The 14,689-nt window shown below is 40.6% G+C and overlaps 1 protein-coding gene across 3 annotated transcripts in view; it reads right to left on the reverse strand.

The window, feature by feature from the left end:
• Positions 1 to 13,114: 13,114 nt before the first annotated feature.
• Positions 13,115 to 14,689, reverse strand: part of ATP9B (ATPase phospholipid transporting 9B (putative)) — a 165,419-nt gene continuing 163,844 nt past the window's right edge. For 2 of the 3 annotated variants that reach the window (XM_080610367.1, XM_080610364.1), the window contains 2 exons: positions 14,656 to 14,688; positions 13,115 to 13,863 (listed from right to left, as the gene is read on the reverse strand). In XM_080610367.1, coding sequence (XP_080466493.1) covers positions 13,727 to 13,863; positions 14,656 to 14,688 — 170 coding nt within the window. In that variant the 3' untranslated portion in view covers positions 13,115 to 13,726. The remainder of the gene's footprint in view (positions 13,864 to 14,655; position 14,689) is intronic. The other variant, XM_080610365.1, reaches the window with a different exon arrangement.

Below are 14,689 nucleotides of genomic sequence, written 5' to 3' on the forward strand. Positions count from 1 at the left end.
CTTGCAAACACCAGTCCCTGCTCCCCCTTTCCCCAGTACTTCCAGGGTGATAGAACAACTCAAGGGATGAGAGGTATTGAGAGAGAAAGGAAGTATTTTCCAGGTGATGAAAATAGGTGCCAAGGTTTATTCACTCACTTGTGGCTATGCACTATTGAGGGGCATCCTTTGCATTTCATGTAAAGTAGGTAATGTTAAACTACAACCCAATGGTGTAAAGCAAGATTCTCTCCTCCCCTCTAATTTTCACAAAACATTAAACTTCCCCATCTTTCCAAACACAGTGGCTGTGGACAGGGATGAAACTTGAAGCTTTTCATCTGAAAAGATGAAATGATAAGAGACTCTTGGAACTGAAGGCTTATGATGGATATGCTGAACACAGGTATGTCCAGCTGCCTGCAGCATACTACTTCAGTAGCAATGGCATGCTTCAGATACAGTATTCAGCAGTACCTAGGTCATGGCTGAACTGCACCAGCTGCGGAGTTGGAGGCACCTCAGTGGTGGGCCAGCTCTGTGCAACCCTGCCTGCTCTGGCTGTCCAGGGGTGCCACAGATCTCAGCTAAATCCTGTTTTCCACAGCAATTCCCCATGGGTGAGGGGTTTCTGAGAAGCCCTTTGATCAGCTTGGCAGAGCCAGAAGCTTCCCTTTACCAGAAGGCTGGCAAGAGATTGGGTTTTTAACATATACCTTTCCCTCTTCACAGCTTGAATTGTATCTCCTTCATTCTTTTCACACTGTGTTTCACGCAGAATGGGTGATTTCTTTATAGGGATGATTTGGCTGAGGGGACCAGCATCCTGAAATGGATTGACAGATTCCTATAGTTAGGTCAAGGATGGAAGTGTTTAGTTCTTCATGTAACAAAATGACGTATGAGCCCAGTGCCTTTGTTCCATTACCTAATGGTAGCATTCCTGTTTTGTGACATCCCTGCATGCTGAAATAGCTATCTTGAAGAACAAATGCTGAAAATTAAAATCTTCTTGAGTCAAGCTTCCTCATTAGCAGCTTGCCTGGCTAGACTCTACCTTATTATTTTTTGCTGGTGTGTAGCTGTAAAGAGAAAACCAAGGAGAAAAATAGGCAATTAAAATGCATTAAATTGATTTCCAAATGAGTATGCAGAACCAGAAAGTCTTGGGAAGAACCCCATCTCTTCTCTTGCATCTGTTGCTGTATGTGAGAGTGCGTATTCACTAGCAACTAGAACAAGACACATTTGCAAACATTAATAAGGTCAAACTTCTATCTAGTCAAGTCTCTGAAAACCAAACACGTTAAGTCATTGCAGTTGCTTGGCACACATGGCAGAGCAGGATTTTTCAAAGGCCATGCAAAAATTTGTCGGGATGAACGCCTCAGCCCCAGCAAAACCAAGACACTGCTCTGCAAAGCCAGAGAAGCATTTTCTTCCTTGTTCAGAAAAACGCCAGAAAGGACCTCACGATTCCTCTGCTATAAACTGTGTTCCAACACAACACTGGCACTACAATCGCTATGAAACCACACAGCTTCCTCAAACCAGGCACTCTGTAGCTCAGGCCTCATCAACAGACTGTTACATCTCAAGCTAATGCAGATATATCAAATGCAAGCCTGGAACAGTTAAAGAAAACTATGAGGATGATAGAAATTAATCTCTTCCTCTTCTTTGCTTCCAGGACTTTCTTTTCCCTACTCCTTTCCTCCCAAGAGTGCAATTAAATCTATTTTCAGGTTGCTTTTTAAGCACATTAAGTAAATGACAAAATTAAAGGAGCCTCTCAGCTATGGTGTGTGAGAAGGAGGCTCCCCACAGGTGTTTGTGTGGTACAAGGGAAAACAAAATGTATAGACAGATACATGCAGATAGTAATGCCTTTGTTAAGCTAAGAGGTAGGACCATGGCAGAAAAACCTACTTGACCTACTGATGCAGGCTGAATCTATCCACCAAGCTTATTCTGGAGAATGCAGGTATGAAAAGACAGACCAAAGACAAGAGGTGAACATTGGTTCACAGGACACTTTGGGACTTCTGCTGAAGAATCCATTGCTAGAGGTGAGTCTTTGAGATTAAAGCCACTTGCATTTACTGCTGAAGGGCTGCTGCCCGCTTGCTGCCCAGCACTGATGCATTGAGCAGCCCGCAACAGCTGTGCCACAATTGAATACTTTCTTGGTGTTTCTCAAGTTACGAGTCAAAGCTGTCAAGTCTGGAAGTCTGGGATTTGGCTCCAAGTTTTGCTGGCTGCACTCCAATAAGTAGATGTAGACCGATCTCACAGAAGTAGCCAGCAACCTCTGGCAGGACAAAGAAAGGCCAGTCCCAGCAACATATATAGGCTCTGCTTCCATCACTGGAAAGCTCTCTGACTTGTTGTTGGGCTGCAGAGGTCCGGTGCTGCATGGAGTTTTGGAGCATCTCGTCTGAAGGCTCCTGTCTCCCGTCACTGTTCTCTGAATGCCAACAGGTATGAAGTGACCCAAGGGATTAGACAGAAAGATGCCCCAGAAATTATGTACATGTGGGCACGTACACATGTACTTATATCCCCTACAGTTGGAGTTCATGGCTAGCTAGACTTGGTGATCTCAGGGTAAAAATTTGTCAGGTGGTTCAGGGTGACTGCTGCCTGGGTACAAAGCCTAGTAAAAGACACCTCTTATATCCTGGGATTGGCTTGGATGAACAGCCAAGTTAGGGTTTAAGGCAGATACCAGGGGTAAATCAGAGGAGGGTAAAGGCAGGGTAGTAAGAGATCAGTTTGGGTTAAGCATGTAGAGGCTGAAGCATGAGATCTTGGTTCAGGGATGAGGGTCTTTCCTTTGGTGCGAAGTTCTGGACTGGGTAGGAGCAGGCATGGGAAGGGTTGCCGGGATGTTGGTTTACAGACCCAAGCACAATGCTGGGTCTGACACAGCAGTCCTGGGGACTTCAGTGATTCAGAAGTGGTGAGGAGGGAACGTCTTGCTGAGAAGAAACATCCTGCCCTGCCAGGAGCATGGGAACACATTGCTTATGATGATCAGCACTACTGGCCGGTGAATATGTCAGAAGGTGGTGAATGTGAGCCTTGGCGTGAAGTCTGACCTTACCCACCTGTAAGTGCTACCTGGGGTAGTTTTCTCTGAAGGGCTTTTTCTTCTCCCTTCACACAATTAAAAGTTCAACAGAAACCACAAACTCGCTTCAGAGAGGAAAGGCTCTGAACAACTTTACTTTGAAGCCAGCCTAGGTGGACTGCTATCAGAAATCCCTCCACCTTTGAACACCTGCACTGATAAATGAGCCTGCCAGGTGGAGACTGTATTCCCAGTGGCAGATGTTGGGATGATGGTGTTCAACAATTACTTCACTGGAAATAAATCCTTTCTATGACAGTGATTTCTGTCTCATCTGGAAGATTTAAGACTAAGCCATTAGAGAAACTTTTATTTCCCCTTACTACTGAAACACAGTGTTAGAGAATGGGCACTGCATACCTTGAAAAGGGTTTTTTTTGGTGGTAGTTATGACAGTACAGACAGGGTTTTATTTATTTGTTAGTTTCCGCTGCCCCCTTCTGGCTTATGTAAAAATACCAGCTTCCATTAGAAACTTCCTGCAATTCGCTTAGAAATGAAATAGTAAGACAAACCTCTCATATATATTGATGTTGACTCTGATCTACTTAAACACATCAACTACTCAAAGAGAACCCAAGACTTTTGGAAAGCAGATGCTGAATTAGAAGGGAAAGGATGCAGGAGCTGCTTCTGGCTGGGTGGCATGTGAAACCATGCTGGCATGGAGAGCTGTATAGTTGTTTTCTCTCTCTGCCTTTGACTCCCCAGCACTAGTTTACAGCTATTTCATCCATAATGCTGTGCTAAGAAACTCCAGTTCTATCCATTAAGTACCACGCTAATCATCTCTGACAGTGTGACTGTGCTTTCCATTGACAGGATTAACAACAAGCATTCAAGCAGTTCACAGGCTGGAAGTCAGGCAAAGCAAAGAACAGATAGCCAGGCTCTCTCAAGGGGACTTATGGGGTAATGTAAGAGGGCAGAGCAGGAGGTGGGATGCATTCAAACCAGTACCAAGGGAGAGTACCTTTGAGCAGGACAGAATCCCCTGGAGATGTATTTCTTATACTCAGAAGTGCACATATTTGCATAAGACTGCAGTAAGCAGGAGGATGATGAGAAAACTGAGTGACAGGTATGTAATCACACTGAAATTAACCAACTACTTCTACAGTGACCGCTCTTGAATATAGCAAAAAAAAAAATCATGCTGTGTTTCAATGAAAAAGAATTAAAACATGTGAAAATTCAAAAGATTTAATTTAAGAGAATTAATGGAAGCAATGCTTAGGGTGAAGTGCCACTCAAACAAAAATGGGATGGTCAAGCTTAAGAGTGAAGTCTTTCCTTCATGCTTTGTTTAAATGACACCATCAAGCCCCCATATAGCAAAGACTTTAAGGTAGCAGGTTTACCACCTTAAGCAAGTTCTGCCTCCTTGTAAGAAAAAGGTACCATACCATCATTTCTTTCCTCCCAAGTCACTCAGGGGAGGTCTCACGCCTTTCCCTCCTTACACACTGGCTCTAGGCCCATCTCACTATTCTTGTCATCTTTCCTTGCTTCCATCCACTCGCAGTGAGGGCAAAACCTTCCCCCTTGCCAATCTCTTAATTAACGGGTAAGGGGGCTCTTTCCCTCTCTCCAAATAACCTGTATCATCTTCTCCAGCAACCTGCATAGGACCCATAATGTGACAGCAATAATGATTATCTATTCATTGCTTCTGTACTCTTCTTTTTATTCCCTTCTGACTGATCATTTTAGTCACCCAGCTTGAGATCTATCAAGAGACTGAAGGCTTGTACAGTGAGTACCTGGTATTTTTTGGAAACCAGGCTGTTACTCACAAACATCTTAAAAATAGCAGCATTTACAATCACTAGCCACTTCTGGTGGAGAGCCCCTCCAACTGGGAATAGACATTGTTTGACAGGCAAAACCATGGAAATTATTAGTCTTCACCCGCCTCATGTCTCTTAAGTTCTTAGATTCTGCCTTGAATTTTGATACTTCTTGAAATTTGCATAACACGAAGCTGATTAACTCTGCTGCATTCCAGGTTTGCAAGCAATTCCCATTTTTTGTTTCTCTTAGGAAGAGATAAAGTTCCCACATTTTTTATGCCTTGGAAAAGTATCAAACCAGAAAAAGACGGATGCAAAGTAGAAGAGCTAGGAGATGTCTGGAACTCAAACAGGACTGGCAGGTACCAAGAAAGACTATGGCGAGGCCTTTGTTTTTCATGTTTTTGTTGAGTTGCTGGAGGACTCTTTATCCAGTGTCGTCCCTCCAGAATTTCTCCCTTAGCTGAACTGGAGGCTTATGTGCTGAATTCAGCTTGCCCCAAAGCAGCTCATCCACGAGTAGCTGCTTGGTCACCCTCTTCACATGATCACTAGATGAGTCTCTCTCATGGAATTTGTGTCCCATCTTTAAAAATAAATACAACACAAATAAATGAAGTCTTGACGATAGTCACCATCCCTGACCCACAGGCAGATGTGACTGTGCCTGAGTCAACAGCCACAGGCTCAGCAGGCTGCAATTTCAGAGGCCCCAAACACCCAGGTTACGCAGAAGGGGAGAAGACAAGCAGGAATGGTAGGCAGTTGCTGAGGAATGGCTAGGGCAGTGAAATAATCTACAAGATGGCTTGCAGGGTGACCAGCTCCCAAAGCAGACCTCCTGATGTCCCCAGGGTGGCCCAAAGGGCTGGCTGTAAACGTGGGGTCTGGCTTCAACCTGTGCCAAAGGCACATGTTGTATTTAGGGGATGTACCTCCATGCCAAGCACTGGGTAGCACAGGACCAGGCATTCATACCCCACAAACCTGGCTGAGGGCTCCTTCAAAATAACCGTAAGCAGCCTTCTGATTTATCCCTGATGGAGTGGGACTCACTAGCTCCCTCTGCTAACCATGGCAGGCAGAAAAGGAGCTGGGTACAAGGTAAAAGAAGAGCAGGAATTCAGTACTTTCTAACAGTACACCCTCCCCTGTCACACTGGTGAACCTCAGGTGAAGACACAGAGACCTGCACTGACCCTGCAGTGTGGCACTGCTTGGATGTTCCATCACATTCAGCAATGCAGTGTGTGTGCAGGTGTGAGACGAGGGTTGAGGATGTTTTTGCTGGGTCTCAGGCACAATTCAGTTTCCCCATGTGCTTTCATTTCTCCCCCAGCTTTCTACCTCTGAAGGCATTTCCTGTGGTTGACCAGAACACCTGAAGTTCTGCAGCTTTGGACATCTCCACTCTTATGCCCTGGGGTAGCTGCCTGGAGGTCAGGCTTTGCTTTAAGCAGCCTTTCACTGATTCCCCAGCAGCAAACTCCATCACTCACCATGCTGGTATGTCTGAACTGGCAGAGTGAGTTACCTGCATGTCAAGAAGAGAAACTCTTGTGCTGCTGAGTACCAGATCAGTGGCTCCAGCTGGCTCTGCATTACAGCTGAGCTATAACCTCGTTCTCCTGCCTCACCTGCCATTTCCTAGTAATTACTTTTGGACAAATGGTAAGCCAGTAGTGTGGTTATGTGACTAGCAGCCTGGCTTTCTTCCCACTCCCCCCGAAGAAATCTGCTTCAGGTTATACAGAGACAGCTTATTATTTTCTCTGCCCTGCTTCCCTTCCAGCACTACAAACCAGTTTACACAGAAGCTGATTGCTTCAACAACTGGAGAAGTGCTCTGGCTATGGACTACTTACTTACCACTTACTTGTGTCTCTTGACATTCAAGTGGGGAAAGCATGGAGACACTTTCGTATGGTTGCTGTCTTCAGGATAACACAATGCATGTGCAATGTGATAACAGACAAATGTGCAGGGATCCTCTTAATGTCAGCACAGCCCATGCTGGTCATTCCTGGTCAGGAAAAATCTCTTGTAATGTCAGCAGGGCCCGACTAGAGAGAAGAGCTAGGTAGAAAGGCAAGGCATTTTGACTGTCTGAAATTGGTTTTTTTTCAGGCCTGTGTTCCTGAGATGGGTTGTTAAAACCATGATTTCCCTCAGTAGTTCCAGGTGTGCGTTGTCTTAAAAGGCTTACTTTTTTTTTTTTTTTTTCCCTAATAAGATTGCCATGTGTTTTTTTTTCCTCTGAAGCTTGCACAGGTTAAGGGCATTGCAAAGTTACTGTGAGCAGCAGATTTCTCCCTCCCCTTTCCTCTCTAAGCCTATACAATATACATAAGCTTAAAACACTTCAAGATACTTATTTCTTAAATTTTGGCACCCTTTGCTGTAACATCCAATTCCTAACAACTGCACAGATGTCTTCATATGTTGCTTTCAGCTCTCAGCCCTCCATCTATTCTAATAACAAGCATAATGTAAAGGACCTACCAGAATTACAACTAGCCACACACAGGTAGGAAGGTAACGAGAAGGCCTCCAACTAGGATATTTTTTTTAAAATATCAGGTTATTATTTTTCCAATAACTTGAAATATTTTACATTTTCTCACATGAAAAAGTTTATGCCAAAACCTGAAAAGCTCTATAAGCAAGGCAAAATTACTACAGCCACAGGGTAGAAGTCTCAATGTCATTAAATCTTGTTTTCCCTTCAGCTCCTTCTTAGAATTTGATGGAACTGTGTATGTTTGGTTAGTTTGGGGTTTTTGTTGTTGTTGTGGGTTTTTTTACCCACTTTTGTTCTTTCTCCTTTTCTTTTCAATCAGAAATTATCTACAATTGCTTTAGTTGCATTTAGATGGGGACAAATGTGTATTAGACTGAGTCTGTGTCACCCATCTTGCTCCTGAGATAGAAAAATTACCTCCTACAGCTAGGATAAACTCCATTCAGCTGGGATCAAGATAAGCAACAAACTTACATTCAAAGTACTGTCAGTATCCTGACAAAGGCAGGAGGTACTCTGGGAATGAGAAGCTGCGTTCATGCAGATGAATTTGGAATTCAATGGCAAGAGAAGGCAGAAACACACAGGGGAGACAACAGCTCATCTTCCTCTACTGAACACACACAGCATAGAGGTTTTCCCCAAGGGAGCATCTTGACTGATAATTCCCAGATCTCTCCTTCAAATAGGCAATGGATGATTGCAATAAATACAAAACATATGTACATGTACTTACCCCTTGCAGGTCTGCTCATCCATTAACATCCTCCAGCCTTCCAGCCCAAATGGCCAGGAATTCATTTTCAACAGACTTTTGAAGTAGTTATCTATAATTTGCTTCCACACAACGTGTGTTTACTTTGCAAAATCAAAGTCATGCTTAGAACTCAGAGCAAAACACAGAGGGCCCATGGAAAAAACTGGATGTGTACATTATAGAGAAACAATGGAAAGCAGTTCTACAAATACGAATTAAAATGGTCTATTTTGTGTACTGCTTGCTTAAAGCTACATGAACATTATAACTAAAGCTCTTCTAATTCTTACTACTTTTGTCAAGAAAAGAGGAATTAGTTTACTGCTGTAAGAATAAGGGCAGGGCCATAAATACGTATCATGCATCATAGTTATAGAAAACAGTATCTCCTCTTAGAGCAGATGACAAATTTTCTTACAGCTCAGTACTGCAAAAAGACTAAGTATTCCTCAAACTTGCTTTTTTCTGAACCATTTAGAGGTTTCCCATTGCCAATTACAATCTCAAGTTGAAAGCATGCTGGAGGAAAGAAGAGACAACAATCAGGAGAAATCTTAGCTACAGTTTGGCTGAAACCTGGTCAGGAATAGGAGAATGAAGTGGAATTGCCAATTCAGCTGTGGAGCGCTCTCTCATTCTGTTCAAGGCATCCAGTTTTCACAACTTCTGCTGTGAAACATTTTGATCAAAACTATGTTTTTGGTTGATGAAGTAGCAAATAGGTCTTTCAGTGCAACTCCCTGTTTGAGAAGGATTTTGTTGGCAATTGGCTGAGCAAATTTCCACTCACAATAACAGCTGTGAACCCTGCTGAGGGCATCTGTTGGGTAGTTAATACTTGTTGGGAAGTAGCGCACTTCAAGTGTGTTTTGTTTACAAAAGGAATTCCTATGCTTTTTAACACAGTGTTAAAGATATTGCACCTCCTGTTTATTTATATATAATGTTCGATCTGTGTTGTCTTTGTTCACTCGTACTGATTTTCCTCCCTACAGGGGCTAACATATTGAAGGGCTTTTTTGATTGCCTTCAAGTTTCAACTGAGTTATAATAATAACAGCCTAGAACGAGAAAGGTTATTAAATTAAGCATTATAAGAGACTGCTGGCCCAATTCTTTCCCCTCTAGCCAGTAAAAATGAGGAGAAACTCCATGGAAGGTGAAATCCAAATGGATATCAAGATTAAGCAGGCTCCAGAAGAAGCTTTTGCAGCAGCAGTTTTTGAAGAATAGCCACCTCTCCTCCTGTGGCTACTGCTTTTTAAGGAGTACTGTCCATCCAGACTCCTCATACTCTAGACTAAATTCCTTTGCCCTGCAGGGGCTGTTGGAGCCACATGAATACCTCTGGACATGTAAAGGAATGCAAGCGTAAAACAGATGCAAACCTCTTTCATGTTGTCTTGCCAACATAAAACCCATGGATACAAAGCTCTGCAAAAGTGGGAAAAGAGGTCACTTACAAGTATCTTTGGTAACAGTGCATTTTAAAAGCCTCTAAGGCAGTCTATACTGTAAGCCCTTCTCCACCCCGAGCCTGGTTCACCATCAGGCATGGTGGATCAGGAATGAAGAGCCCCAACCTCCAGTGATGAAGAAGCCCTGCCATGTACCCTATATAAGCAGTGCAGAGGTGCGCACCATTGTAGGGATGGAGCATGATCCCAGGAACACACTGCCTAGCAGAAGACCTGGAGCCAGTTCCTCCTTGGAGTTACCTGAATGCCTTGAGACAGCAATAAGGTTGCAGAGGAATATGGAGACTATACTGCAGAGGCCTACTCTCTAACATGCACAAATGGGGTAAGTAAGGAAATCATTGTCTCTTCATGTACAGAAGTTGACCCTCATGACTAACAGCTGTTTAACTACATGTGTGAATATTAAAATTCTTGCTTAAAATACCTGCAGAACTAGTGTCCAGTCTGAAAAAGTTCCTGATGGCCCTTCTTGCAGACATGTTTGAAAAAGGAGATTGAAAAATGTTTAGGCTCACAGCCTCTTGTGGACACAGGGTAGGAGGACATTTATAATACAGGTTGGCTCAAGTGGATGCTACTCATTAATTCACGCTTCTTATGCATGTACAAAAGCAATGGCGTGTTTTTGGACAACCACTCAGAAATTTTAGGAGGAAAACAGGAGATACCACACAGCTTAATTCTGATGGCATGTGTCAGCAAGCTCAGTTTGAACATAAAACCACTGTTGTAAACATCTGCATTCATGGAAGAGTGCTACAGATTTTACGTTAACTATGCAAGGATTTAATTTTGGCTTCCATTTGCAAACTAGTATCTTGTGTAGCAAAATGTCTTCCAGCAGTTACATGAACAAGGAAGTTTAGAGTAGCATCATAAGAAACCAATATAAGAATTACCAGTACTACTATTCTGCAGGATCTCTCCTTTTCCTTGTGTTCTTCTATCAAACTACATAGGAAATGTAGCAGATGTTTAGTTCATATGCTTATTAAACACTATCCAAATAGGTCAGTATTATTACGTATGTTACTTTGGTGAAAATGTATTTCCTATTCACATCTTGCTGCTCTGATTCTGAAATTAGTTTCCAAGTATGTTTTCAAGGCAACATGATTACCATTTCAGAAATACATCTGCTATCTGACACAGCAGCTCACAAAAGTAAATATTTATTTAATACCAAATACAGTTAAGGTCCTTGTGGGTGGAACTTGCAGGTCCAAGGCCTAAATCTGTGTTTATGTAAGTTGATTTGGTGCTCCAGACTTACTCCTGACATACACTGATGTGAAATGACAACAGAATTAGAACCTTAAAAAATAATTTATTCACCTGCACACTTGAAATGTTACATTCTAATCTGTTTTAAGAGCCAGGGATTGTGATGATACTTAGCTTACTTTGTACTGAAGCCCATAATACAGTAAAGTTTTCTACTGAAAGATGTCATATTACAATTCTTAAATTCTGTATTGATACTGTTAGCTGTAACCCATTGTGATATGGCAGCACTATCCTGTACAGGGCTGTGGCTGAGTGACATGAATGAATAGAAAAAGCAAACTTTCCTGGTATACACAGATTTAACAGTGACTGAACCTCAAAAGCAAGGTAAGCCACCTGAATCAGACTTCTTCAGTCTTCAAAATAAAGTGCTAGATGAAACTAGACCTTTGCTGAATATTGAAAATACTCCAAGAAAGCAGGCACTCTAGAGAACTGACTCCACTTTGGAAAGGCATGTATCTGTGTACAGAATCTATACATTTGCAATCACACTAACCTCACAGTTTTAATTATGAGGATTAATATGCATACACTCTAAATTCTGCACACATGGGTACACCACGTCTCATACAGCTGTATTACAGTAACACTATCACTTTTATACTGCTAGTTTAATTTCTGATTTTTACTCATTTTCTGCCTAACGTCAAAGATGTGATGTATAGATGAAGGATGACCAGCTCTAAGCTTTTGCTTATCTACTGAACCTTACGCATATGGTTCTGAGCTCACAATGTTTAAGACAAAAAGGTCTGAAGACAACATCCTCTACGTTCAGAACAACTGCACACTGGTGACTTTTCTTAATTGATTAGAAGTAATTACTACTTATTGTGGAGAAATAGGAAATTAAAGCAAACCAGCAACAAAAATATCACAGGACTAACTAAACTGAAAATACAATCCAAGAGTACTGTGCAAAAACCACATGAAATGAAGAAAGGCTTCTGCTAGTATGCAGGAACAGTGACATCTTGTGGGAGTTTTGCAGAAGTGAGGCTACAGAGGGACAGAGCAACCTAGTCTCCAACGTGGTGTAATTAAAAGAAACACTACTTCAGTAGTTTATTTAATACATATAGCCATTAATAATATTTGGTAGAAATTAGGCTTTATTGCTTTTATAATGAGGAATGAAAATTTAAAAAAAAAAAAAAAAAAAGGCAGATAAATAGCTGGTAATATTATAGCTAGTAAGAAAAGCTTTCAGAACAAAAATTAATGGAGCGGGTTGGAGTCCAAATAGCTCTGAGAAGTTTCCTCTGCTCTCCCAGGAAGTAGTTATATTTGTCACTTAAATATTACTCATCCAATATAATAATGGCATATGGGCAAAGTTATAGAAGACTAAACAAAGAATTACGTTGTAAAGGCATACAGTCAAACATAAAAATGACATCCATATTAAGTGTTTTTTAAAAACACACACATAAACATTTAATCAATAAAGCATGGATAATTATGCTGTTCCTTTCCACTGATTAATAGACTATGCCAACTTCATTATATGTACTTCTTGAGAAAGCAAAGTTTTATCACGATGGAAAACTAAAATAGTATATCCTACTTTCCAGCACAGAATGCAAGATTTGGACGCTTCAGATTGTATCAGAGTATATGAGTTTCTGGAACAAATCTTCAACTGCTGTAAAGTGTCATAACTCAGCCAAAATACTCAACTCTGACATTTTACAACAAGCAAGAATGTTTTTTTTTTTTCAACAAGTCTGCTCCCAAAATAAGTTATAAAAACATAACATTTACAACTTGGAAGATGATAGATTTTCCTACCATAATGTTCATGTGTTTGTCTTATTTTCTTTTACCTGAGTAACCTAAGTAAACAGATTACAAGGCAATTTAAACATATTAGCTAGTACAAGGTTTACTGGACTTCTCATATATATAAATGTACTTTGACACTATTTGCAGTTTTACAAATACAAAATGAATAAGAATTTTAAAACATATTTACTGAGCAGCCATGTCTTTGATATCTGTACAGATCAATAGGTGCAGTGGAATTATGTACAGAATTTATCACTGAACTTTTAAACAGCTTTTATGCAACCTGGCTGTAATGTGCATTTCAAGAACTGCTGTCAGCATCACAGATCTGTAATTAACTGGTGCCAGAAATGCAGAACAGAATAGGACAACAGCTCCTAATATAATACTGTGCTATGCAGACATCTGTACATAAGTCAAATAGTGCATATTACTCAATGTCTGATGAGGAATAATAGCTGCTAATACAGACATGGGCATTTACAGGTATTAGGTGTGTTATATTAAGTATGGACAAATGAACTTTTCCATATATAGACATTAAAGGAAACAACTTGAATTAGGTAGTCATGTAATAATTAAAGAAGGGAAGTTATGTAATAAATAATGAAACTTTCAATTCAACTTGAGGAGATTAGTACAGTAGGAAAAAATCCTTTACAGTAGCAATGAAACCATTCAGAAGCACTGTCAAATCAAAGGTAATTCAGTTTTATTTTATAATCATAGCAACAGAAAGTAGAAAAAAAAAAGAAAAAAGAAAATCAACATGAAGAATATTTAGTTTATCTCTGATAGTCCTGTTAGTGTATGTCTGTGTTATTGTACCTGTCAGATGTTTCCACCTCTTTTTGTGCTCTATTCACTTTATCACTTATTTTTTCAAATTTCTTTAGTCCAACAGAAACCCATAGACATTAAAGCACAGTGAATGTGCAATTTGCAGACTGGTGCAAGTGAAAAAACATAGGGATACAATTACTTTTACGAGGTAAGCTTTGAGTAACTTGGAGGAGAAAATTTGCGCTTCAAGTACTTGAGAATGTAAAGTGGAAGACAGCTTACAACAGTGATTGCTGACACTTTCCACAGGAAGGTCACAGTTGTGATAAAGGCAACATCTGCAGAAACAGAAAAGGGAAAATAAGTAATGGGAGCTGGTAACCTGGAAACTGAAACTTCCATAGTGCAAAGTCAATAAAACTCTGTTAATTGTTTGCTTATGCTATTGTTCAAGACCATGCAAAATTAGAAAAAAAAAAGAAACCAACAATACAAGAGAAAGTTAACCTCAACATTTTGTTTTTGCCAACTATTTTCTTTAGACAGGAACTTCAGAGTTCCTTTGTGGTTCTTACGCTGTTTTGTAGCACAAAATAATGTTAGAGGAAACAGAATCTCAGTTTAAAAGCAAGACTTTCTTGTAATAAAAAGTTAAGTCAACTTACTTTTCTACTAGTAAGAATGATTTTACCTACTATAATACAAGTTCCCAACCAGAAATTCTGCTACCATTTTGGATCCTTTATTCCATATTCAGACTGTTTTTCTCTGAATCTGTCACAACTAGACCAAATGATTCTTAAAGCCTTAGAGATTAAACCAGAGCCTCAAAATTTAAGGGTAAAACAATGTAGTGATAATGCTAGAGGCCACATTGAAAAGCTATTTTTTCTGTGACAGACATTAACAAGAATGGTGACACTCTTCTTTGACAGTATTTGGTCAGGTCAGGTCATAATTCTCAGGGAAAGATCTCAGAACCCAGGTAACCTGAAAAACTGGTGTGGGTTTTGTTGGTTTTTTGGGTTGGGTTTTTTTTTCTTCTTTTTTTTCTTTTTCCATTATTTACAAACGTGTAGATTAAATAATTTACTACTCTTTTTAAAGACTTCAAGTCAAACTTCACCTACCTAAGAAAGCTCCAAAAGACACTCTGCCTATACC

Source organism: Psittacula echo (assembly GCF_963264785.1).
Source record: "Psittacula echo genome assembly, chromosome: 2".
Taxonomy (NCBI): Eukaryota; Metazoa; Chordata; class Aves; order Psittaciformes; family Psittacidae; genus Psittacula; species Psittacula echo.